Source organism: Salmo salar, chromosome 09 (genome assembly GCF_965601325.2).
Source record: "Salmo salar chromosome 09, fSalSal1, whole genome shotgun sequence".
Taxonomy (NCBI): domain Eukaryota; kingdom Metazoa; phylum Chordata; class Actinopteri; order Salmoniformes; family Salmonidae; genus Salmo; species Salmo salar.
In genome coordinates, this window is record NC_138299.1 from 47707743 (window position 1) to 47733065 (window position 25323).

Genomic DNA, 25323 nt, shown 5'->3' on the forward strand with positions numbered 1-25323 from the left:
AGAGAATGCGTAGGTGTACTTCCTGACGACATGAAGGATTGTGAAACTTGAGGTGAAGGGTGGTCTATGTGCAATAGGAAGCAATATTATGATTGGCTCACAAAAGTTATTAAAAGGTCAACATGTTGATTAGGCTAAACACACACACACACACACAGGGATATATAATATGAGTTCTGCTTGATAACAGCAGGCTACAGAGGGGAGGGCAGTCAAGAGGCCTAATAATTATCATTATGTCAAGGAAAGGGAATGACAGTCAGCTGTCTGTGTAGACTTATTATACAAATCTGAAGACATTCTCATGACAAAATTTAAGTAACTTTTGTTAAATTAAGTTTTCAATGTTATGAATGAAAGCATGTTTTATTTCAACCCATGACTTATTTGTCATGTTTAATCATTTATTTGCAAAGGATGATGTGTGTGTGTGTGTGTGTGTGTGTGTGTGTGTGTGTGTGTGTGTGTGTGTGTGTGTGTGTGTGTGTGTGTGTGTGTGTGTGTGTGTATATATATATATATATTTGACATTAAAGCTATTTTGAAACAATGACAGTTTTAAACAGATGCATTGGCCTTGAAGAGGATTTTTTTTACATTTCAAATGGGCACCTGTCCCCATACTTGGATACTTTGGCTGGTGCACCTTTGGATACTTGGATACTCCTCCCAGTACCTCTCTCCTCGCCTCCTTCTCAAAACCCATTGGAGGGGAAGGTCAGAGGGGCGGGACCTATTTTACACAGCATTACAACACCGTACATAGCCATAATAGGACATTTGCAATGTCTCTATCCCTTTGAAACTTTTTGTGTAATGTTTACTGTACTCTTTTTTTATTGTTTATTTCACTTTGTTTATTATCTATTTAATGGGTTTTGGTTTCCCATGCCAATGAAGAGAGAGGACGCGAAGAGTTTTCAATTGAGATTCTCCCAATGACTGAGTCAGATCGGATTGAGATTCTCCCAATGACTGAATAATGTCGGATTGAGATTCTACCCATGACGACATCCGTTCGACTCGAGTGCATTTCAACGCGTCACCACCCCTTTCTCCCTGAAGAGAGTTTCAAAATCTGAAAGGAGAGGCAGCAGGATGCAGAAGGCATTTTAGCGTACTGAACAAGAACAAACCGTTTTGACAACGAAATAAAATGTAAAGTAGGCCAACCGTGACACGCCACCCCAAAACAAGAAGTTTAATAATCAAGTTTCGGTAAGTTAATTTTTTTAGACAACATAGCAAAGACGGAACGTTGTTGGGAAACTTTTGTAGCCGTCTCCCTAAACCACGACCAGAGAGGAGGAATAGGCATCTTCCGAGTCAGTGGAGTTGTTGTGGGTAAGTTTGTAGCAATTTTTAACTTATCTATTTTTTTAAAACATGTCAACTTCATTACCTACCAGGCTTGTAGGCAACGATCCCCCCAAAAAACTTAATACAAATTAAACGGTGTGGTTTAGTTGTTACACGCCGCCGAAGACATTTCAACATGTTCTTCATGCAGCGCCCCGTTTTTCGCTTTCTTCAACCCTATTTTCCTTGCCTGCAAATCGACATTACTAGACCGTTGGACTTTTTCAAAGCTTTATCATCACAAAAAAGTATCTTGGCAGAAATGCGCCTGTCGTGCGTGCCTCGTTACAATGTATCTATGTTCCAGTCGTCACGTTTTGAACAAGGTAACAAGCAGAAGTTAGTCTGGTTACTTTGTTGCAACATGTTAATAAAACCGAGTCACTGCATGGATCATTTGGCTCTCTGGCCTTTGACCCTCGCTAACTCCCCAGGGAAGGTAGAGTGTGCGTGTACACACGCATACACAAAAGTATGTGGACACCCCTTCAAATTTGTGGATTCGGCTACTTCAGCCACACCCGTTGTTGACCGGTGTATAAAATCGAGCACACCGCCATGCAATCTCCATAGACAAACATTGGCAGTTGAATGGTGTTACAGAAGAGCTCAGTGACACATTTTCAACGTGGCAGGGTCTTCAGATGCCCTGCTAGAGCTGCTGCGGTCAACTGTAAGCGCTGTTAGTGTGAAGTGGAAATGTCTAGGTGCAACAATGGCTCAGCCATGAAGTGGTAGGCCACATGTAGCGTGTAAAAATAGTCTGTCCTCGGTTACACTATCAAGTTCCAAACTGCCTCGAAGCAAGAGAACTGTTCCTCAGGAGCATCGTGAAAGTGGGTTTCTGTGGCTGCACACAAGCCTAACGTCACCATCAGATGTTATTGGTCACATGCACACGGTTAGCAGATGTTATTGGTCACATGCACACGGTTAGCAGGTGTTATTGGTCCATACACACGGTTAGCAGATGTTATTGGTCCATACACACGGTTAGCAGATGTTATTGGTCCATACACACGGTTAGCAGATGTTATTGGTCCATACACACGGTTAGCAGATGTTATTGGTCCATACACACGGTTAGCAGATGTTATTGGTCCATACACACGGTTAGCAGATGTTATTGGTCCATACACACGGTTAGCAGATGTTATTGGTCCATACACACGGTTAGCAGATGTTATTGGTCCATACACGCGGTTAGCAGATGTTATTGGTCCATACACGCGGTTAGCAGATGTTATTGGTCCATACACGCGGTTAGCAGATGTTATTGGTCCATACACGCGGTTAGCAGATGTTATTGGTCCATACACGCGGTTAGCAGATGTTATTGGTCCATACACGCGGTTAGCAGATGTTATTGGTCCATACACGCGGTTAGCAGATGTTATTGGTCCATACACGCGGTTAGCAGATGTTATTGGTCCATACACGCGGTTAGCAGATGTTATTGGTCCATACACGCGGTTAGCAGATGTTATTGGTCCATACACGCGGTTAGCAGATGTTATTGGTCCATACACGCGGTTAGCAGATGTTATTGGTCCATACACGCGGTTAGCAGATGTTATTGGTCCATACACGCGGTTAGCAGATGTTATTGGTCCATACACGCGGTTAGCAGATGTTATTGGTCCATACACGCGGTTAGCAGATGTTATTGGTCCATACACGCGGTTAGCAGATGTTATTGGTCCATACACGCGGTTAGCAGATGTTATTGGTCCATACACGCGGTTAGCAGATGTTATTGGTCCATACACGCGGTTAGCAGATGTTATTGGTCCATACACGCGGTTAGCAGATGTTATTGGTCCATACACGCGGTTAGCAGATGTTATTGGTCCATACACGCGGTTAGCAGATGTTATTGGTCCATACACGCGGTTAGCAGATGTTATTGGTCCATACACGCGGTTAGCAGATGTTATTGGTCCATACACGCGGTTAGCAGATGTTATTGGTCCATACACGCGGTTAGCAGATGTTATTGGTCCATACACGCGGTTAGCAGATGTTATTGGTCCATACACGCGGTTAGCAGATGTTATTGGTCCATACACGCGGTTAGCAGATGTTATTGGTCCATACACACGGTTAGCAGATGTTATTGGTCACACGGTCAGCAGATGTTATTGGTCACACGGTCAGCAGATGTTATTGGTCACAGGGTCAGCAGATGTTATTGGTCACAGGGTTAGCAGATGTTATTGCGAGTGTAGCTAAATGCTTGTGCTTCTAGTTTTGACAGTGCAGTAATATCTAACAAGTAATATCTAACAATCCCACAACAACCACCTAATACACCCAAATATAAGCAAAGGGATGGAATAACAATATACATATAAATATATGGATGAGCGATGGCCGAGCGGCATAGGCAAGATGCAATAGATAGTATAAAATACATATGGGATGAGTAATGCAAGATATGTAAACATTATTAAAGTGACTAGTGATCCATTTATTAGTGGCCATTGATTTCAAGTCTGTATGGAGGCAGCAGCCTCTCTGAGTTAGTGATGACTGTTTAACAGTCTGATGGCCTTGAGAGGAAGCTATTTCTCATTCTCTCGGTCCCAGCTTTGATTCACCATACGCGATGCCAAATGTCTGCTGGTGTGGCGTAAACCTTGCCACCATTGGACTCTGGAGTAGTGGAAACGTGTTCTCTGGACTGATGAAATGCTTCACCTATCTGGCAGTCTGACAGACGAATTTGGGTTAGGTGGATGCCAGGAGAACGCTACCTGCCCCAATGCATATTGCGAACTGTAAAGTTTGGTGGAGGAATAATGGTCTGGGGATGTTTTCATGGTTCAGGCTAGGCCCTTTAGTTCCAGTGAAGGGAAATGTTAATGACTACAGCATACAATGACATTGTAGACAATTCTGTGCTTTGTTGAAACAGTTTGGGGAAGGCATTTTCCTGTTTTCAGCATGACAATGCCCCCGTGCACAAAACGAGGTCCATACAGAAATGGTTCGTAGAGATCGATGTGGAAGAACTTTACTGGCCTGCACAGAGCCCTGATCTCAACTAGAGGTCGACCGATTATGATTTTTCAACGCTAATACCGATTATTGGAGGACCAAAAATAAGCCGATACCGATTAATCGGCCAATTTTTTTATTTTATTTATATATATATTTGTAATAATGACAATTACAACAATACTGAATGAACACTTATTTTAACTTAATATAATGCACAATAAAATCAATTTAGCCTCAAATAAATAATGAAACATGTTCAATTTGGTTTAAATAATGCAAGAACAAAGTGTTGGAGAAGAAAGTAAAAGTGCAAATTTGCCATGTAAAAAAAGCTAACGTTTAAGTTCCTTGCTCAGAACATGGGAACATATGAAAGCTGGTGGTTCCTTTTAACATGAGTCTTCAATATTCCCAGGTAAGAAGTTTTAGGTTGTAGTTATTATAGGACTATTTGTCTCTATACCATTTGTATTTCATATACCTTTGACTATTGGATGTTCTTATAGGCGCACTATAGTATTGCCAGCCTAATCTCGGGAGTTGATAGGCTTGAAGTCATAAACAGCGCAATGCTTCAAGCATTGCTAAGAGCTGCTGGCAAACACAGTAAAGTGCTGTTTGAATGAATGCTTACGAGCCTGCTGCTGCCTACCACCGCTCAGACTGCTCTATCAAATCACAGACTTAATTATAATTTAATAACGCACAGAAATACGAGCCTTAGGTCATTAATATGGTCAAATCCGAAAACTATCATTTTGATAACAAAACATTTATTCTTTCACTGAAATACGGAACCGTTCCGTATTTTATCTAACGGGTGGCATCAATATTTTGACTTAGGGCTGTTACATTGCACAACCTTCAATGTTATGTCATAATTATGTACAATTCTGGCAAATTAGTTACGGTCTTTATTAGGAAGAAATGGTCTTCGCACAGTTCACAACGAGCCAAGCGGCCCAAACTGCTGCATACACCCTGACTCTGCTTGCACAGAACGCAAGAGAAGTGACACAATTTCCCTAGATAAAAGAAATTCATGTTAGCAGGCAATATTAACTAAATATGCAGGTTTAAAAATATATACTTGTGTATTGATTTTAAGAAAGGCGTTGATGTTTCTGGTTAGGTACACATTGGTGCAACGACAGTGCTTTTTTCGCGAATGTGCTTGTTAAATCATCCGTTTGGCGAAGTAGGCTGTGATTCAATGATACATTTACAGGCACTGCATCGATTATATGCAACGCTGGACAAGCTAGATAAACTAGTAATATCATCAACCATGTGTAGTTAACTAGTGATTATGTGAAGATTGATTGTTTTTTATAAGATAAGTTTATAATGCTGGCTCCTTGCTGCACTCGCGTAACAGGCCTGACATGCAGTCTCCTCGTGGAGTGCAATGTAATCGGCCATAATCGATGTCCAAAAATGACGATTACCGATTGTTATTAAAAACTTGAAATCGGCCCTAATTAATCGCCCATTCCAATTAATCGGTCGACCTCTAACCTCAACCCTATCGAACACATTTGGGATGATTTGGGGGATGAATTAGAACGCCCATAGCGAGCCAGGCCTAATCGCTCAACATCAGTTGCCCGACCTCACTAATGTTCTTGTGACTGAATAGAAGCAAGTTCCTGCAGCAATGTTCCATCATCTAGTGGAAAGCCTTCCCAGAAGACTGGAGGCTGTTATAGCAGCAACGGAGGGACCAACTCCTTTATTAATGCCCATGATTTTGGAATGAGATGTTCAACGAGCAGGTGTCCACATACTTTTGGTCATGGAGTCTCCTGGATGGGTCATATTAGATTAGTTTCATTTCGCTACTTCCTGTAATTGTATTATAATTATGACATGGTCATTTTGTTTTGGCAACATTCACCACCCAGTTTAACGTTCACATGATAGTGTAGTTTTTAAAATATTTATTTAACCTTTATTTAACTAGGCAAGTCAGTTAAGAACAAATTCTTATTTTCAATGACGGCCTAGGAACAGTGGGTTAACTGCCTTGTTCAGGAGCAGAACAACAGATTTTTACCTTGTCAGCTCGGGGATTTGATCTTGCAACCTTTCGGTTACTAGTCCAGCGCTCTAACCACTAGGCTACCTGCCGCCCCATGGTATACCTATGAAACAGTCATTTCTTACATTTAATTACTTGGGTATTATGCTCTAGGTTGCATTATTGGCTGTTATGCATCTGTTTGTACTGGCCTTGTGCCGAGGGCTTATTCTGCCTGTTGTTTTGTACTGGCCTTGTGCCGAGGGCTTGTTCTGCCTGTTGTTTTGTACTGGCCTTGTGCCGAGGGCTTGTTCTGCCTGTTGTTTTGTACTGGCCTTGTGCCGAGGGCTTGTTCTGCCTGTTGTTTTGTACTGGCCTTGTGCCGAGGGCTTGTTCTGCCTGTTGTTTTGTACTGGCCTTGTGCCGAGGGCTTGTTCTGCCTGTTGTTTTGTACTGGCCTTGTGCCGAGGGCTTGTGCCGAGGGCTTGTGCCGAGGGCTTGTTGCGCCTGTTGCCATGGATATGTTGACTCAACACACAGATGTTGTTTAATGAAGACTGCCCTGGTGACAATGTAAATCATTCACATTGAAATGATAGTAGTAGACCTTTTGTGAGAGGTGTGTGTCTACTTGGTTAGACCTATCTGAAACAATAACGCATGCTTCAATAAGTTTATGTGCAACTGTTCTGACTGTGATCTGAGTCACAAATGGTGCACTTTTCCATATTATGTATTGGACCACCTATGGGCCCTGGTCTAAAGTAGTGCACTATATAGTGCTGTTTGGAACATAGCCTTAGTCTGTTGTCTGACATGGTGATTCTGAACCATCGCTGGAATCTCTGCTAGCCATTAGCTCATTGAATAGGCCTACTGGCCAGGGATGACCAATACACCTGATGCAGCGGGAGTCCAGATTTGAAATCTAATCCGTTTATTTGTCCCGTACACAGATTAGCAGATGGCCCCAGCAGTGCAGTAAATGTCTGACAGTACAATACATGATTGTTTTTTTTTCTCTCAAAAACAGAAATTAAGAAATGTCAGAGCGAGCAATATCAGAGTCTGGAAGACATTTGTGTCTATAATATAAGTAGGAAAAGGTATGCAGTAGCTGGCTGAGCTACTTTGATCATAGTGTGCACATATAAAGTAAGCAATTAGCATAATTACTCAGAATAAATTAAATTTCAACAATGTAATGTTGCAGGAATGCTAATCATGTTTCCAAGTACAGACACAATTTCAGAACAATAAACCTATGTTAACATTATTAAAATGACCAGTGTTCAATGACTATATACAGTGCATTCGGTGGGTATTCAGACCCCATAACTTTTTTCATATTTTGACACGTTACAGCTTTATTCTCAAATTGATTCAATAGTTTTTTCCCCCTCATCAATCTACACACAATACCAAATAATGACAAAGCAAAAACAGGTTTTTAGAAATGTTTGCTAATTTATATTAAAAAAATTATTCAGACCCTTTACTCAGTACTTAGAAGCACATTTGGCAGTGATTCCAGCATTGAGTCTTCTTGGGTATGACGCTACAAGCTTGACACACCTGTATTTGGGGAGTTTCTCTCATTCTTCTCTGCAGATCCTCTCAAGCTCTGTCAGGTTGGATGGGAGTGTTGCTGCACAGCTATTTTCAGGTCTCTCCAGAGATGTTTGATTGGGTTCAAGTCCGGACTCTGGCTGGGCCACTCAGGGACATTCAGAGACTTGTCCCGAAGCCACTCCTGCGTTGTCTTGGCTGTGTGCTTTGGGTCGTTGTCCTGTTGGAAGGTGAACCTTCGCCCCAGTCTGAGGTCCTGAGCGCTCTGGAGCAGGTTTTCATCAAGGATCTCTCTGTACTTTACTCAGTTCATCTTTCCCTCTCCTGACTAGCCTCCCAGTCCCTGCTGCTGAAAAACATCCCCACAGCATGATGCTGCCACCACCATGCTTCACCGTAGGGATGGTGCCAGGTTTCCTCCAGACGTGATGCTTGGCATTCAGGCCAGATAGTTTAATCTAGGTTTCATTAGACCAGAGAATCTTGTTTCTCATGGTCTGAGAGTCTTTCGGTGCCTTTTGGCAAACTCCAAGCGGGCTGTCATGCATTTTACTAAGGAGTGGCTTCCGTCTGGCCACTCTACCATAAAGGCCTGATTGGTGGAGTGCTGCTGTTTTTTGCTCTGATATGCATTGTCAACTGTGGGACCTTTTTATATAGACACGTGTGTGCCTATCCAAATCATGTCCAATCAATTGAATTTACTACAGGTTTTCGCTTTGTCGTTATGGGGTATTGTGTGATTGCTTTTTTTAAAACCATTTTAGAATAAGGCTGTAATGTAACAAAATGGGGAAACCGTCAAGGTGTCTACATAGCACAGCAGTCTCTAAGGTGCAGGTGGCCGGGTGGAGGCCAGCTAGTGATGACCTGTTCAACAGTCTGATGGCCTTGAGATTGAAGCTGTTTTCAGTCTCTCGGTCCCAGCTTTGATGCACCTGTCTTGTCTTGTCTGCTATATGGTAGCAGGGAGACCAGGCCATGGCTCGGGTGGCTGAGGTCCTTCCTGTGTCCCCGGTGATGCGTTGGACCTCCCTCTGTAGAACCCTGCGGTTGCGGGGGGGGGGGTCAGTTGCTGTACCAGGTGGTGACGCAGCCCGACAGAATGCTCTCGATGGTGCATCTGTAGAAGTTTGTAGAAGTTTGAGGGTCTAAGGGGCCAAGCTGTATTTCGGCAGCCTCCTCCTTCACCATGGTGTTGGTGTGGCGGGACCATTTCAGGTCCTCCATGATGTGCACACCAAGGAACTTCAAGCTTTTGACCCTCTCCACTGCGGTCCTCTCTGCTGTCTCTTGTTGTAATGATCAGGTCCTTTCTTTTGTTGAGGGAGTGGTTATTTCTTGGCACCACTTAGTCAGGGCTCTCACCTCCCTGTAGGCGTTGTTGTTAATCAGGCCGATCACTTGTGTCGTCAGTAAACTTGATGATTGAGTTGTGCGTAGCCATGCGGTTCATGGGTGAAGTACAGGAGTGGGCTGAGCACGCACCCCTGTGGGGCCCGGTGTTGAGGATCAGCGTGGCGGAAGTGTTGCCTACCTTTACCACCTGGGGTCAGCCCGTCAGGAAGTCTAGGACCCAGTTGCACAGGGAGGAGTTCAGACCCAGGGCCCTGAGCTTAGCGATGCGCTTGGAGGGCACTGTGGTGTTTGAAGGCTGAGCTGTAGTCGATGAACAACATTCTCACATAGGTATTCCTCTTGTCCAGGTGGGATAGGGCAGTGTGCAGTGGTGATTGCCAGTTAAATTCTGTGGTTTGCACTTTCAGTTTTTCGCAAATATCACCATCTATCCATGTTTTTTTTGGTTTGGATGAGTTCTAATCGTCATAGTAGGAACAACATCCTCTTATCCACTTCCTGATTAAACCAGTCAGTGTATACGTCGACACTATTCCCAGAGGCTACCTGGAACATTTCCCAGTCTGCTTGATCAAAACAGACCTGAAGTATAGATTCTGAAAGGTCAGACCAATGTTGAACAGTTCTTACCACGGCTGATTCCTGTTTCAGTTTCTGCTTGAGGGCTTTGTAGCCCTCACGGAAGGAAGATTAACCTCTTATGATTCCCCCTACTCCAGTCTGCTCTGCCTTGGTCCTGATTCTGTCAATCTACAGCCACAATGACCCACTGCAGGGATCCAACAAGGACCTTGTTGATGTACAAGTCTATTTTACTGACCTCTTGGTGCCTACTAGAAAAATATAAAGACAATAGTTGTCGAGGTTGTAAAGGAATCCATTGAGAAGGAAAGTGTCAAGTCTGGGTCCGTATCCACAGTGTCAGAAGTGATCTAGGATCAGTTTAGCCTTTTAGATCATAATGAATGAGGGTGTATGGACAGATCCTAGATCAGAATGAATGAGGGTATATGGGCAGATCCTAGATCAGATTGAATGAGGGTGTATGGGCAGATCCTAGATCAGATTGAATGAGGGTTTATGGGCAGATCCTAGATCAGATTGAATGAGGGTATATGGGCAGATCCTAGATCAGATTGAATGAGGGTATATGGGCAGATCCTAGATCAGAATGAATGAGGGTATATGGGCAGATCCTAGATCAGAATGAATGAGGGTGTATGGGCAGATCCTAGATCAGAATGAATGAGGGTGTATGGGCAGATTCTAGATCAGAATGAATGAGGGTGTATGGGCAGATTCTAGATCAGAATGAATGAGGGTGTATGGACAGATTCTAGATCAGAATGAATGAGGGTGTATGGGCAGATTCTAGATCAGAATGAATGAGGGTGTATGGACAGATTCTAGATCAGAATGAATGAATGAGGGTGTATGGACAGATTCTAGATCAGAATGAATGAATGAGGGTGTATGGACAGATTCTAGATCAGAATGAATGAATGAGGGTGTATGGACAGATTCTAGATCAGAATGAATGAATGAGGGTGTATGGACAGATTCTAGATCAGAATGAATGAATGAGGGTGTATGGACAGATTCTAGATCAGAATGAATGAATGAGGGTGTATGGACAGATTCTAGATCAGAATGAATGAATGAGGGTGTATGGACAGATTCTAGATCAGAATGAATGAATGAGGGTGTATGGACAGATTCTAGATCAGAATGAATGAATGAGGGTATATGGACAGATTCTAGATCAGAATGAATGAATGAGGGTATATGGACAGATTCTAGATCAGAATGAATGAATGAATGAGGGTATATGGACAGATTCTAGATCAGAATGAATGAATGAATGAGGGTATATGGACAGATTCTAGATCAGAATGAATGAATGAATGAATGAGGGTATATGGACAGATTCTAGATCAGAATGAATGAATGGGGGTATATGGACAGATTCTAGATCAGCACTCTTACTCTGGGACACTTTGTGGATTCAGGCCCCTGGTCTTTGTCTTGTGTTTTTACTGTGATGTTATGGGGGTAGCTGACTAGCTGGGGTATGGGATTAATGTGTGATCTTCTGACCGTAATGCTAACGGGATGGTTCACTTGAATGAGATTCGCTGCTGAGACTTGCAGAAGCTGAATACTGATTATGGGTTTGGACAGCCCATTGTCTTGAGTTGAATGGGTGGGTAGCCCCGGTCTAGGAGGAGGGGACACCTGGCTAATACAGACTTTATATGAAGTACCATAATGATGTCACTATGACAACGAGCAGCTGGTTATGGTGGTAGTCTATCTACACCGTGTGTGTGTGATGCTTCCTTTGTCCGACATGATTGAAATGGACTTAGTCAGATTTTTGTGACATTAGTCAATTATCTATATTGATATTGAGTCTGATTTTTAACAGATGTCTTTTTGATTTTGTTGTATAACTCGACCTCGGTTAAAGCTGTCTGAGCATAATCCTGATAGATGAAATAACCTGGTTTTAAATTAGTATACATTTTAGTCATTTAGCAGACGCTCTTATCCACACTTTTTTTTCCCTTTTTATTTTATTTTTTTGGTACTGGCCCCCCGTGGGAATCGAACCCACAACCCTGGCGTTGCACACTCCATGCTGGCGTTGCAAACACCATGCTCTACCAACTGAGCCACAGGGAAGACTATATACTAGTATACTATGCCCTATGGGCCCTGGTCAAAAGTAGTGCTTCAGAAATGGCACCATGACCACTACTTTTCAGCAGGGCAGTGCTTTCAGAAAATATTCATACCCCTTGACTTATTCCACATTTGTGTTATTGCCATAATTCAAAATTGATGGAACAGATTATTTTTCTCTCACCCATCTACACACAATACCCCATAATGACAGTGAACATGTTTTTATGTATTGACAAGGAAATACTTTGTAGAAGCACCTTTTGGCAGCGATTACAGCTGTGTCTTTCTGGGTAACTCCCTAAACGCTTTCCACACCTGGATTGTGCAACATTTGCCCATTTTATTCTTAAAAAATGTCAAACTCTGTCAAATTGGTTGTTGATCATTGCTAGACAACCATTTTCAGGTCTTACCATAGTTTTGCCTTAGATTTTCAAGTAGATTTATCTCAGCCACTCAGGAAGGTTCACTCTCTTGGTAAGCAACCAGTGTAGATTTGGCCTTGTTTTAGGATATTTTCCTGCTGAAAGGTGAATTCATCTCCCAGTGTCTGGTAGAAAACACACTGAACCAGGTTTTCCTCCTGGATTTAGCCTGTGCTTAGCTCTGTTCTGATTCTTTTTTATCTTGAAGAACTCCCCAGTCCTTAACGATTACAAGCAAGCCCATAACATGATGCAGCCACCACTATATTTGAAAATATGGAGAGTTGTACTCAGTAATGTGTTGTATTGGATTTTCCCCGAACATAGCACTTTGTATTATGGACAAAAATGTAATCGCTTTACCACATTTTTTGCAGTCTGACTTTAGTGCCTTGTTGCAAACAGGAAGTACCTTTATAGAATATTTTTATTCTGTACTTAATTCTTTTCCCTCTGTCATTTAGGTTAGTATTGTGGAGTAACAAAAATGTGTTGATCCATCCTCAATTTTCTCCTATCACAGCCATTTAAACTTTAACTGTGTTACAGTCACCTTAGGGGGAAATCTCTGAGCGGTTTCCTTCCTCTCCGGCAACTGAGTTAGGAAGGACACCTGTATCTTTGTATTGATACACCATCCAAAGTGTAATTAATAACTTCATGCTCAAAGGGTTATTTAATGTCTGCTTTCTTTTACCCATCTACCAATAGGTGCCCTTTGCGATGCATTGGAAATCCTCCCTGGTCTTTGTGGTGGAATCTGTGTTTTAAATTCACTGCTCACCTGAGTGACCTTACAGATAATTGTATGTGTGGGGTTACAGAGATGAGGTAGTCATTCAAAAATCATGTTCCACACAATTGCACACGGTGAGTCCATGCAACTTATTATGTGACTTGTTAAGCAAATTTGTACTCCTGAAATGATTTTGGCTTGCCATAACAAATGGGTTGAATACTTATTGAGTCAAGACATTTAAGTTTTTTTGATTTCTAATTTATTTATAATGTCTAAACATATATTCCACTTTGACATTTATGGGATATTGTGTGTAAACCAGGAACACAAAATATCAATTGAATCCATTTTTAAATTCAGCCTGAAAAGTCCAGTGGTGTGAAATAGCAGATCCTCCTCTGTCTGTATAAGACAGATTTAGTTCTGCCCTCTACATCTTCAGTCTACACCAGAGATACTGAATCAACTCCTATTATACATATTATTTTAGATAATATTACGCCATTTAGCAGTGACTTGCGTATATATTTTTTTTGCGATCAATTTCTACTAGTTATGGAGAACTTTTTGTTAATTTATTTTGTCCGATTTTATTATACAAAGTAATAAACAATACTAATTTAGAAACTGAAATTCAAATCTGAAGCAATCAGATCCATTTCCAAGATTATACCATCTGTATTGTCCAGTAACTCCAACGTTGCCCCTCTCCTCTGCAGGATCACTGACCATGTCTCTGTCGTTGATCCTGTCGAACCCCCCCCCCATCGAGCGTGGGCCGGTCTCTGTCGTTGATCCTGTCGAACCCCCCCCCCATCGAGCGTGGGCCGGTCTCTGTCGTTGAGCCTGTCGAACCCCCCCATCGAGCGTGGGCCGGTCTCTGTCGTTGATCCTGTCGAACCCCCCCATCGAGCGTGGGCCGGTCTCTGTCGTTGAGCCTGTCGAACCCCCCCATCGAGCGTGGGCCGGTCTCTGTCGTTGAGCCTGTCGAACCCCCCCCATCGAGCGTGGGCCGGTCTCTGTCGTTGAGCCTGTCGAACCCCCCCCCCCATCGAGCGTGGGCCGGTCTCTGTCGTTGAGCCTGTCGAACCCCCCCCCCCCCCCCCCATCGAGCGTGGGCCGGTCTCTGTCGTTGGTCCTGTCGAACCCCCCCATCGAGCGTGGGCCGGTCGTTTTTTTTCTGGATAAAAAAGGGCCTTAGATGGTGGTCATGGCAGGGGGCCCCATATTGGCTGTGTAGAGAATGTATATTTTTTGGGGGCCAATTTACTGCAATTCAACAATTTTCTCCATGGAGCTGAGAGAATGTTGCTATTTTATAGGACATTTCCTACATTTCTATTTTTTTCCCCCATGGCTAATGCTGTGTTCTGCTAAATTCATTGTTATTGGAATTACATTTTCCATGACGAGCTAGCTTTTAATTTGGTGATTGTTCGTTCTCAAAAATTAATTTCAAAAATACAGTGGAACACCTGCTCTTTCCACGACAAACTGACCAGGTGAATCCAGGTGAAAGCTTTGATCCCTTATTGATGTCACTTGTTAAATCCACTTCAGTCATTGTAGATGAAGGGAAGGAGACAGGTTCAATAATACTTTTAAAGCCTTGAGACAATTGAGTGAATGGGCAAGACAAAATATTGGGGCCAGGCGCACCGGTTTTAGTGTGTTAAGAACTGCAACGCTGCTGGGGGTTTTCACGCCAACAGTTTCCCGTGTGTATCAAGAATGGTCCACCCATCCAAAGGACATCCAGCCAACTTGAAACAACAGTGTGTAGCATTGGAGTCAACATGGACCAGCATCCCTGTGGAACACTTTCAACACCTTGCAGAGTCCATACACCGACCAATTGAGGCTGTTCTGAGGCCGTTTGGGGTGCAACTCAATATTAGGAAGGTGTTTTGTACACTGTGTGTCTATAGGTCCATTGTCTCTTCTACATACTTTATATATGGTTTTAGTTGTTTTTTAAAGTTTACCCTGAAAGCCTTTTTCCATTTAAAAAAAAATAAAAAATTACACTGTTTGGTCCGCCCAAGGATTTGAATGCTCTTCTGTTTCCTCGTCTTTCCCTTCCCTCTGCAACATGCAATGTCTGAATCACTGGTTGCTATGGTATGGTTCTTAACCCCGTTCCTCCTTGAAGCTTGTGTGTTTACTCAACGTTCTGTCATCCATCACCTCTTAGCTAAATAGCTCCCTTATTCTAAAATTGATTAAATCGTTTTTTTCTCCCCTCAATGTACACACAATACCCCATAATAACAAAGCACAAACGGATTTTTATAAATGTTTGCTAATTTATATAAATTAAATCATATTTGCATGACAGCGTTTACAGCATCGAGTCTTCTTGGGTATGACGCTACAAGCTTGGCACACCTTTATTTGGGGAGTTTCTCTCATTCTTCTCTGCAGATCCTCTCAAGCTCTGTCAGGTTGGATGGGGAGTGTTGCTGCACAGCTATTTTCAGGTCTCTCCAGAGATGTTTGATCGGGTTCAAGTCCAGTCTTTGGCTGGGCCACTCGGGGACATTCAGAGACTTGTCCCAAAGCCACTCCTGCGTTGTCTTAGCTGTGTGCTTAGGGTCATTGTCATATTGGAAGGTGACCCTTTGCCCCAGTCTGAGGTCCTGAGCGATCTGGAGCAGGTTTTCAAGGATCTTTCTGTACTTTGCTCCGTTCATCTTTCCCTCTCCTGACTAGTCTCCAGTCACTGCTGCTGAAAAACATCCCCACAGCATGATGCTGCCACCACCATGCTTCACCGTAGGGATGGTGCCAGGTTTCCTCCAGACGTGACGCTTGGCATTCAGGCCGAAGAGTTACATTTTGGTATCATCAGACCAGAGAATCTTGTTTCTCATGGTCTGAGAATCCTTTAGGTGCCTTTTGGCAAACTCCAAGTGGGCTGTCATGTGCCTTTTACTGAGAAGTGGCTTCTGTCTGGCCCCTCTACCATAAAAACCTGATTTGTGGAGTGCTGCAGAGATGGTTGTCCTTCTGGAAGGTTCTCCCATCTCCACAGAGGAACTCTAGAGCTCTGTCAGTGACCATCGGATTCTTGGTCACCCTTCTCCCCCGATTGCTCAGTTTGGCCGGGCAGCCAGCTCTAGGAAGAGTCTTAGTGGTTCCAAACTTCTTCCGTTTAAATATAATGGAGGCCACTGTGTTCTTGGGGACCTTCAATGCTGCAGACAATTTTAGGTACCCTTCCCCAGATCTATGACTCAACACAATCCTGTCTCAGAGCTCTACGGACAATTCCTTCAACCTCATGGCTTGGTTTTTGCTCTGACATGCGCTGTCAACTATGGGACCTAATATAGACAGGTGTGTGCCTTTCCAAATCATGTCAATTGAATTTACAACAGTCAAGTGGTAAATCGCACTCCAATCAAGTTGTAGAAACATCTCAAGGATGATCAATGGAAACAGGATGCACCTGAGCTCAATTTCAAGTCTCATAGCAAAGGGTCTGAATACTTATGTAAATAAGGTCTTTATATTTTTAATACATTTGCAAAAATTTATAAAGATCCTGTTTTCACTTTGTCATTCTGGGCTATTGTGATGTCGATTTGAGAAATGTTTATTTATTTAATCCATTTTAGAATAAGGCTGTAACCCAACAATTTGGAAAAAGTCTAGGGGTTTGAATACTTTTCGAAGGGTCCTGGTCAAAGTAGTGCACTATATAGGGAATAGGATGTCATTTGGGTTGCAGGCCTGGTTTTGTCATCCAGTAAGGCTGATTGGATTACTTTCCTCTCAACCACATGACGCTGTGTAGTGGCAGTAGATCAACATCCCAGCAGCAGGTACAGGCTGGACTTGGTGGGAAGGGAGGTGCTGTTTGGACTTGGTGGGAAGGGAGGTGCTGTTTGGACTTGGTGGGAAGGGAGGTGCTGTTTGGACTTGGTGGGAAGGGAGGTGCTGTTTGGACTTGGTGGGAAGGGAGGTGCTGTTTGGACTTGGTGGGAAGGGAGGTGCTGTTTGGACTTGGTGGGAAGGGAGGTGCTGTTTGGACCTGGTGGGAAGGGAGGTGCTGTTTGGACATGGTGGGAAGGGAGGTGCTGTTTGGACCTGGTGGGAAGGGAGGTGCTGTTTGGACCTGGTGGGAAGGGAGGTGCTGTTTGGACCTGGTGGGAAGGGAGGTGCTGTTTGGACCTGGTGGGAAGGGAGGTGCTGTTTGGACCTGGTGGGAAGGGAGGTGCTGTTTGGACCTGGTGGGAAGGGAGGTTCTGTTTGGACCTGGTGGGAAGGGAGGTGCTGTTTGGACGGGAGGTGCTGTTTGGACCTGGTGGGAAGGGAGGTGCTGTTTGGACCTGGTGGGAAGGGAGGTGCTGTTTGGACCTGGTGCTGTCTGTTCTAACCGTGTCCCTGTCTCTATCTTTACCTGTCTGTCCAGGGCAGGGTGCTGTCCTATGGGATGGATGACGGCCAGCAGGATCAGTACGAGGAGCGTCTGAAGGAGGTATTTGAGAGTTTCGACACCAGTGGCGCCGGGTTGCTGTGCCCCGAGGAGCTATCTGGCCTGTGCCAGGCCCTGCACCTGGAGGATGCCACCCCCGCACTGCTACATGCCCTGCTGCAGAACCAGGACCGACTCACTGACAGGGTAAGCCCTACACCTGGGCCTGTTCATTAGGCACCAACCTGAAGAAAACGGACTGAAACAAGGAGGGACTACCACAAAGTGTCCAATAAGAAACACTATTGTGTTCACTAATGAACAGAACCTGGAATCTCTGGATCTTCTCAGCCTTAAGTTAGTGTTTTACTGGCAGGGTCAGCCCCCTGCACCAGCCACAGCTCAGGGTAATCTAGCTGTTGGATGGAGAGGGAGGTAGACAGACAGGGTTTCTTTCCCTTAGACTCTGTAGAATCACAAACCTAAAGTACAGGGGGCGTATGAGGTGAATTTAGTTTTATTTAGCTCTTATGTTTTTAGTGAGATACAGACTCTACTCTGTCCTCAGAGCACCTCTGAACTCTTTATACAGCCTCCAGCTCTCAGGTCTTTGTTTAGCCAGCCAGACAGCCAGCCAGACAGCCAGGGGCCAGCCAGCCAGCCAGCCAGCCAGGGAGCCAGCCAGCCAGGGCCAGTCTCCTTGTGCTTTGTTAGTTGTCCAGTTTTAGAGAGAAATTAGACCCTGTCATTGACCTCCTCATCCCAGGTGTCTGTTGTCATGACAACCAGGCCAATCAACATTCTCAATTGAAGTGTGTCAGTTTGAGAGGGTGCTTGATGAGGAAAATGGCCCTCTTGCTTTGTTAAGGCTGAAGTAGGAAGGCCATTGGTTAAAGGTCTCATGTAGCTGTTTTTCATTTCTGGGTAACAATTAAGTACTTTGTTTTCAATCTTAGCAAAGAGACATTTTTCAAACAATACAAATGCTAGACTGTCTAGGAGTGGTCTGAGTGGGGATGGGGAAAAGGAAAAATAGCTGTTATTGTCTGAGGTTCTGAACTCTTTCTTATTGGTCTTTTAACTAATTTACAGCCTGGTGATGTCACCATGGAAGGCCTATAACTCCCACCAAAACAGGCTGAATTTTCAGGGGGGGGTTTTTCAAACAGGTGTTACACAAAAAAAAAGGCTTTATCATTTTCACAGTATTATTCCAACGTCATAGTGTGGAAACACATACATACAAAATACAGGAAAATCAAGTTTTTGACTACACTGGGCCTTTAAATCTAGATAAATGGGGTTTTAGTGGTTTTTTTTTTTTGCTATCGCATATTCTTCATGTCTGATCAAAATAAAACAAGCCTTTGATTATTACTCAAATTCTTTTAATGGTAGGGTGTACTTTACTACATATACTGTATCTGCTCAACAACATCTGGCATATAACCTAGAAGTTTCTATACATCTGTGGGTGGCTCCATCAAAATAAACCTACATTACTCATAACCACCTCCCCAAATCTGGCATATGACTTTCCTGGAAGGGTGGTCAATGTCCGTGTGTTGGTAAGCATGTGGGGACTGAAGGGAGGGGGGGTGTCGGCAGAAGCAGGGCAGTGATAATGGCTGACCCAAACACCAGGGTATCCCTCAACAATAAAGGACCAGGGTACCCCTCAACAATGAAGCCAGGAAGGAAATCCCCACTATAGCCAGCAGTCATCCGCCTGGCAACAGAACACAAAGAGAATCTCCATATCTATTGGCACATGGCCAGCAGCTGCTGCTTCAGACGTATGTCCTCCCTCGTTCCCCCCATCCCCCCTTAGACATGTCATCCAGGATTCAAATCAATGTTAGGAATTTCCAGACCAATATGTTATCTGAGTAATGTTTCTACTTGTTGAGCACCCATCTTGTTGCCATTAGGAATTCCTCTTACCTTCCTCTTACGTCATATGTTCACATAGTTGGTGTCTCGTTGACATCATGACTATGTAATACTCATCCAGTGGACGTTTTAGGGTTTGACCCTTAGGACATTGCTACTAGTAGTCCTTACGTTCAGAAAGACTGTTTCATTGTGGAATTTGTGTTGCAGGTTGATTTTGACCAGTTCAAGAATGCTTTAATTCTGGTGTTATCAACGACTACAGCAGCACCGTCCAGTCAGGAGACAACGTGTGCACCGCCACAGCCAGGTAAAGAAGGAGTCAATGTGCTTGATCAACAGTATAGCTTCCTCACTCATAAACCTTTACTGTTATTCACCCGTCTCCCAAATCCACGCCACCGCCCTCTTGACAAGGCCTTCGCTAGGTAAGCTACTAATTCGATGGCACTGCCGCGGGTGGATGCATTTCAAGCTGAGGAGTGAGGTTACCAATCCAATTTGGTTACAGATAGTTGTATTTCTGTAATGAATAGCAATGCAATTAACACTATTTACAATACTTGCCATGCCAGCTAGCTAGGCATCAGTAGTAGATCCAACAAACGGAGGTACAATAGCCAAATGCATCGTGGGTAAGGAATGAATACAGTTGTATTTCTGGACTAAATAGCAGGATGCTATACAATACTAACCGTGACGAGGGTTCAATGCAATACTAACCGCGATGACCATATAGGCATCAGTAGGAGATCCAACATACTCAGGCGCAAAGCCAAATGCATCATGGGTCATGAACTACCGACTGACTGAGGCATTGGAAAACCTCCCTGGTCTTTGTGGTTGAATCTGTGTTTGAAATTCACTGCTCGGCTGAGGGACCTTACAGATAATTGTATGTGTGGGGTACAGAGATGAGGTAGTCATTCAAAAATCATGTTAAACACTATTATTGCTCTCAGAGTGACTCCATGCAACTTATTATGTGACTTGTTAAGCAAATGTTTACTCCTGAACTTATTTAGGCTTGACATAACGAAAGGCTTGAATACTTATTGACTCAAGACATTTCAGCTTTTAATTTTTTTTATTAATTTGTATAAATGTAAAAATACATTTCCACTGACATTATAGGGTATTGTGTGACACTTAATTTAATCTCAATTTTAATAAATTTTAAATTTAGCCTGCCAACAACAACAACGTGGGAAAAAGTCAAGGGGTGAGACTACTTTCTGAAGGCACTTTATGTCATAAAGACCTGACTCAAGATATTTCAGCTTTGATTTATAATTCATTTGTAAAGAAATTCTGAAAACACAATTCCACTTTGACATTATGGGGTATTGTGTGCAGGCCAGTGATACAAAATCTCAATTTAATCAATTTTAAATTCAAGCTGTAACACAACAAAATGTGGAAAATGTCAAGGGGTGTGAATACTTTCTGAAGGCACTGTCGGGGCCAAAGAATTCGCGATGAGTCAGTCCTTCTCAACGTTTTGGACCAGGTCATCACTCTACCTTGTTAAATATGACTGCGCTTCAAATTCCTGTCAATGGAGCTAATGTGTTCTGGTGAGTCACAGTTGGTGTCTGAATGAAAGTGAAAACATTCACCTCGAGTTTGTTAATTTTGTCAACAAGAACTCTGACAAAATACTTTCCAACTACCTATTTTTCATGACAAACTATCAACAATGAGACGCCGTGGGGAAAAAAACAAACAAATGACATTTTAGTTAGTCTCTACATGAGACTAATGGACATTCAGTTTGACATGAAGCGCCTTTTTTTTTTTTTATCTGTTTTGTTCAATCATAAGTATGCATGCACAATATTTAATCCTCTCATTGGCAATTTTTTTCTTGTTATTGAATTACTTTAGGAGAAGTGACTGGAGACAATCGCTAGGCTTTAACATCTTTATAATTTAGATTTTATTCTTATGAACCATTATAATCTTCTCCTTCTCAAGACTCACCAGTCCAAGCTAAGTTTGTGCGGGGTAGTAAGCGCTATGGCCGACGCTCTACACCAGAGTTCATCGAGACCATCGCAGACTTCTCAGAGGTGGTGAGCTCAGAGGACCATGACTCCACTGTACCGAGGAAACGTGAGGTAAAAACTTGACTATTGAGAATGAATGCATATATGGATGAGTGAATTAATATTCTGATGAATCATTACCTCAGTTTCAATTCATAGTTATTATTTAAGTACTGTCACCGCATTTTGCAAATGGGGAAAATTTGTATGCGTAGGATCATTGGGCTTCGGTTGTCCTTTCACCTCGAACACACAACACTAGTAGCCGGTGACTTTAATGCAGGGAAACTTAAATCAGTTTTACCAAATTTCTATAAGCATGTTAAATGTGCAACCAGAGGAAAAAGAACCTCTGGACTGCACTCATGCTCACTGCAGAGATTGTTAGTTGTTGGCAACCAAGGTGAACAGATGGGGACCGAAGGCTGCCCTCTGGGCGGCTGGAGGTTGGTATTAGGATACTGCCCTCTGGGCGGCTGGAGGTTGGTATTAGGATACTGCCCTCTGGGCGGCTGGAGGTTGGTATTAGGATACTGCCCTCTGGGCGGCTGGAGGTTGGTATTAGGATACTGCCCTCTGGGCGGCTGGAGGTTGGTATTAGGATACTGCCCTCTGGGCGGCTGGAGGTTGGTATTAGGATACTGCCCTCTGGGCGGCTGGAGGTTGGTATTAGGATACTGCCCTCTGGGCGGCTGGAGGTTGGTATTAGGATACTGCCCTCTGGGCGGCTGGAGGTTGGTATTAGGATACTGCCCTCTGGGCGGCTGGAGGTTGGTATTAGGATACTGCCCTCTGGGCGGCTGGAGGTTGGTATTAGGATACTGCCCTCTGGGCGGCTGGAGGTTGGTATTAGGATACTGCCCTCTGGGCGGCTGGAGGTTGGTATTAGGATACTGCCCTCTGGGCGGCTGGAGGTTGGTATTAGGATACTGCCCTCTGGGCGGCTGGAGGTTGGTATTAGGATACTGCCCTCTGGGCGGCTGGAGGTTGGTATTAGGATACTGCCCTCTGGGCGGCTGGAGGTTGGTATTAGGATACTGCCCTCTGGGCGGCTGGAGGTTGGTATTAGGATACTGCCCTCTGGGCGGCTGGAGGTTGGTATTAGGATACTGCCCTCTGGGCGGCTGGAGGTTGGTATTAGGATACTGCCCTCTGGGCGGCTGGAGGTTGGTATTAGGATACTGCCCTCTGGGCGGCTGGAGGTTGGTATTAGGATACTGCCCTCTGGGCGGCTGGAGGTTGGTATTAGGATACTGCCCTCTGGGCGGCTGGAGGTTGGTATTAGGATACTGCCCTCTGGGCGGCTGGAGGTTGGTATTAGGATACTGCCCTCTGGGCGGCTGGAGGTTGGTATTAGGATACTGCCCTCTGGGCGGCTGGAGGTTGGTATTAGGATACTGCCCTCTGGGCGGCTGGAGGTTGGTATTAGGATACTGCCCTCTGGGCGGCTGGAGGTTGGTATTAGGATACTGCCCTCTGGGCGGCTGGAGGTTGGTATTAGGATACTGCCCTCTGGGCGGCTGGAGGTTGGTATTAGGATACTGCCCTCTGGGCGGCTGGAGGTTGGTATTAGGATACTGCCCTCTGGGCGGCTGGAGGTTGGTATTAGGATACTGCCCTCTGGGCGGCTGGAGGTTGGTATTAGGATACTGCCCTCTGGGCGGCTGGAGGTTGGTATTAGGATACTGCCCTCTGGGCGGCTGGAGGTTGGTATTAGGATACTGCCCTCTGGGCGGCTGGAGGTTGGTATTAGGATACTGCCCTCTGGGCGGCTGGAGGTTGGTATTAGGATACTGCCCTCTGGGCGGCTGGAGGTTGGTATTAGGATACTGCCCTCTGGGCGGCTGGAGGTTGGTATTAGGATACTGCCCTCTGGGCGGCTGGAGGTTGGTATTAGGATACTGCCCTCTGGGCGGCTGGAGGTTGGTATTAGGATACTGCCCTCTGGGCGGCTGGAGGTTGGTATTAGGATACTGCCCTCTGGGCGGCTGGAGGTTGGTATAATGATTGTCTGTGGCTCTGTGTTCTTACTCCACTTGACAGAGATGAAGTGTGTGTTGCTGACTAATCAGGGGTTGATTCTCAATTTCACACCGTACGAGTCTGTAATACCTACATGTTTCAAGCAGACCATCATAGTCCCTGTGCCCAAGAACACTAAGGCAACCTGCCTAAATGACTGTTGACCCGTAGGACTCACGTCTGTAGCCATGAAGTAATTTGAAAGGCTGGTCATGGCTCACATCAACACCATTATCTCAGAAACACTAGACCCACTCCAATTTGCATACCGCCCCAACAGATCCACAGATGATGCAGTCTCTATTGCACTCCACACCGTCCTTTCACACCTGGACAAAAGGAACACCTATGTGAGAATGATGTTCATTGACTACAGCTCAGCGTTCAACACCATAGTTCCCACAAAGCTCATCGCCAAATGAAGGACCCTGGGACTAAACACCTCCCTCTGAAACTGGATCCTGGACTTGGCACCCCCAGGTGGTAAGCGTAGGCAACAACACATCTACCACGCTGATCCTCAACACGTGTGCCTAGTTCCCTCCTGTACTCCCTGTTCACCCATGACTGCGTGGCTAAACACAACTCCAACACCAAGTTTGCTGACGACACAACAGTTGTAGGCCTGATCACCGACAATGATGAGACAGCCTATAGGGAGGTAAGAGACACTGCCAGGACAACAACCTCTCCCTCATTGTGATCAAGACAAAGGAGCTGATCGTGGACTACAGGAAAAGGAGGACCGAACACGCCCCCATTCTCATCAACGGGGCTGTAGTGAAGCGGGTTGAGCGCTTCAAGTTAGTGTCCACAAACTATTATTGTCCAAACACACCAAGACAGTCATGAAGGCACGACAACACCTATTCTCCCTCGAGACTGAAAAGATTTGGCATGGGCCCTCAGATCCTCAGTTCTACAGCTGCACCATCGAGAGCGTCCTGACTGGTTGCATCAATGCCTGGTATGGCAACTGCTCGGCCTCCGACCGCAAGGCGCTACAGAGGGTAATGCGTACGGCCCAGTACATCACTGGGGCCAAGCTTCCTGCCGTCCAGGACTTCTATACCAGGTGATGGCAGAGGGGGAAAAAATTGCCAGACTCCAGCCACTAGTCATAGATTGTTTTCTCTGCTACCGCACGGCAAGAGGTACCGAAGCACCAAGTCTAGGTCCAAAAGGCTTCTTAACAGCTAATCAAATGGCTACCCAGACTATTTTCATTGACCCCCCCCCCCCCCTCCCCCTTTTCTTATGCTGCTGCTGCTACTCTTTATTTATCTATACATAGTCACTTTACCCCTAACTACATGTACATATTACCTCAATTACCTCGACTAATTCGGTACTGGTACCTCCTGTATATAGCCTTGTTATTGTTTTTATTATTATTTTTAGTTTATATACGTAAATATTTTTCTTAACTCTTTCTGGAACTAAACTGTTAAGGGCTTGTAAGCAAGCATTTCACGGTAAGGTTTACACTTGTTGTGTTCGGTGCATGTGACTAATAAAGTTTGATTTGACAGGAAATAGGGTGCCATTTGGAACACAGCTTGGGTTGTGTTGAATACTGTCCATCCTCCGGCCTGGTGCACCAGGGGACAGGTCAGGGGGCTCTGCCTGATTTGGGAGGGTTTTTTGGGGTCTGACAGAGGAACAATGAGCCCCCCCGTGATAGAATAGAGTTGTAGAGACCCATCTGTTCTTCATTCCTTCACTGTGGTTCCCTTCCAGACAATAGATGCCTGTATACTGGCCTGGGCTACAGTACA

General features: G+C 44.5%; 1 protein-coding gene across 1 annotated transcript in view; it reads left to right on the plus strand.

The window, feature by feature from the left end:
• The first annotated feature begins 1053 nt into the window (after positions 1 to 1053).
• The window catches only part of LOC106611458 (uncharacterized), a 64177-nt gene continuing 39907 nt past the window's right edge, over positions 1054 to 25323 (plus strand). Inside the window, exons 1-4 of the mRNA XM_082955499.1 lie at positions 1054 to 1344; positions 17580 to 17789; positions 19686 to 19785; positions 21453 to 21595. Coding sequence (XP_082811625.1) covers positions 17601 to 17789; positions 19686 to 19785; positions 21453 to 21595 — 432 coding nt within the window. The 5' untranslated portion in view covers positions 1054 to 1344; positions 17580 to 17600. The remainder of the gene's footprint in view (positions 1345 to 17579; positions 17790 to 19685; positions 19786 to 21452; positions 21596 to 25323) is intronic.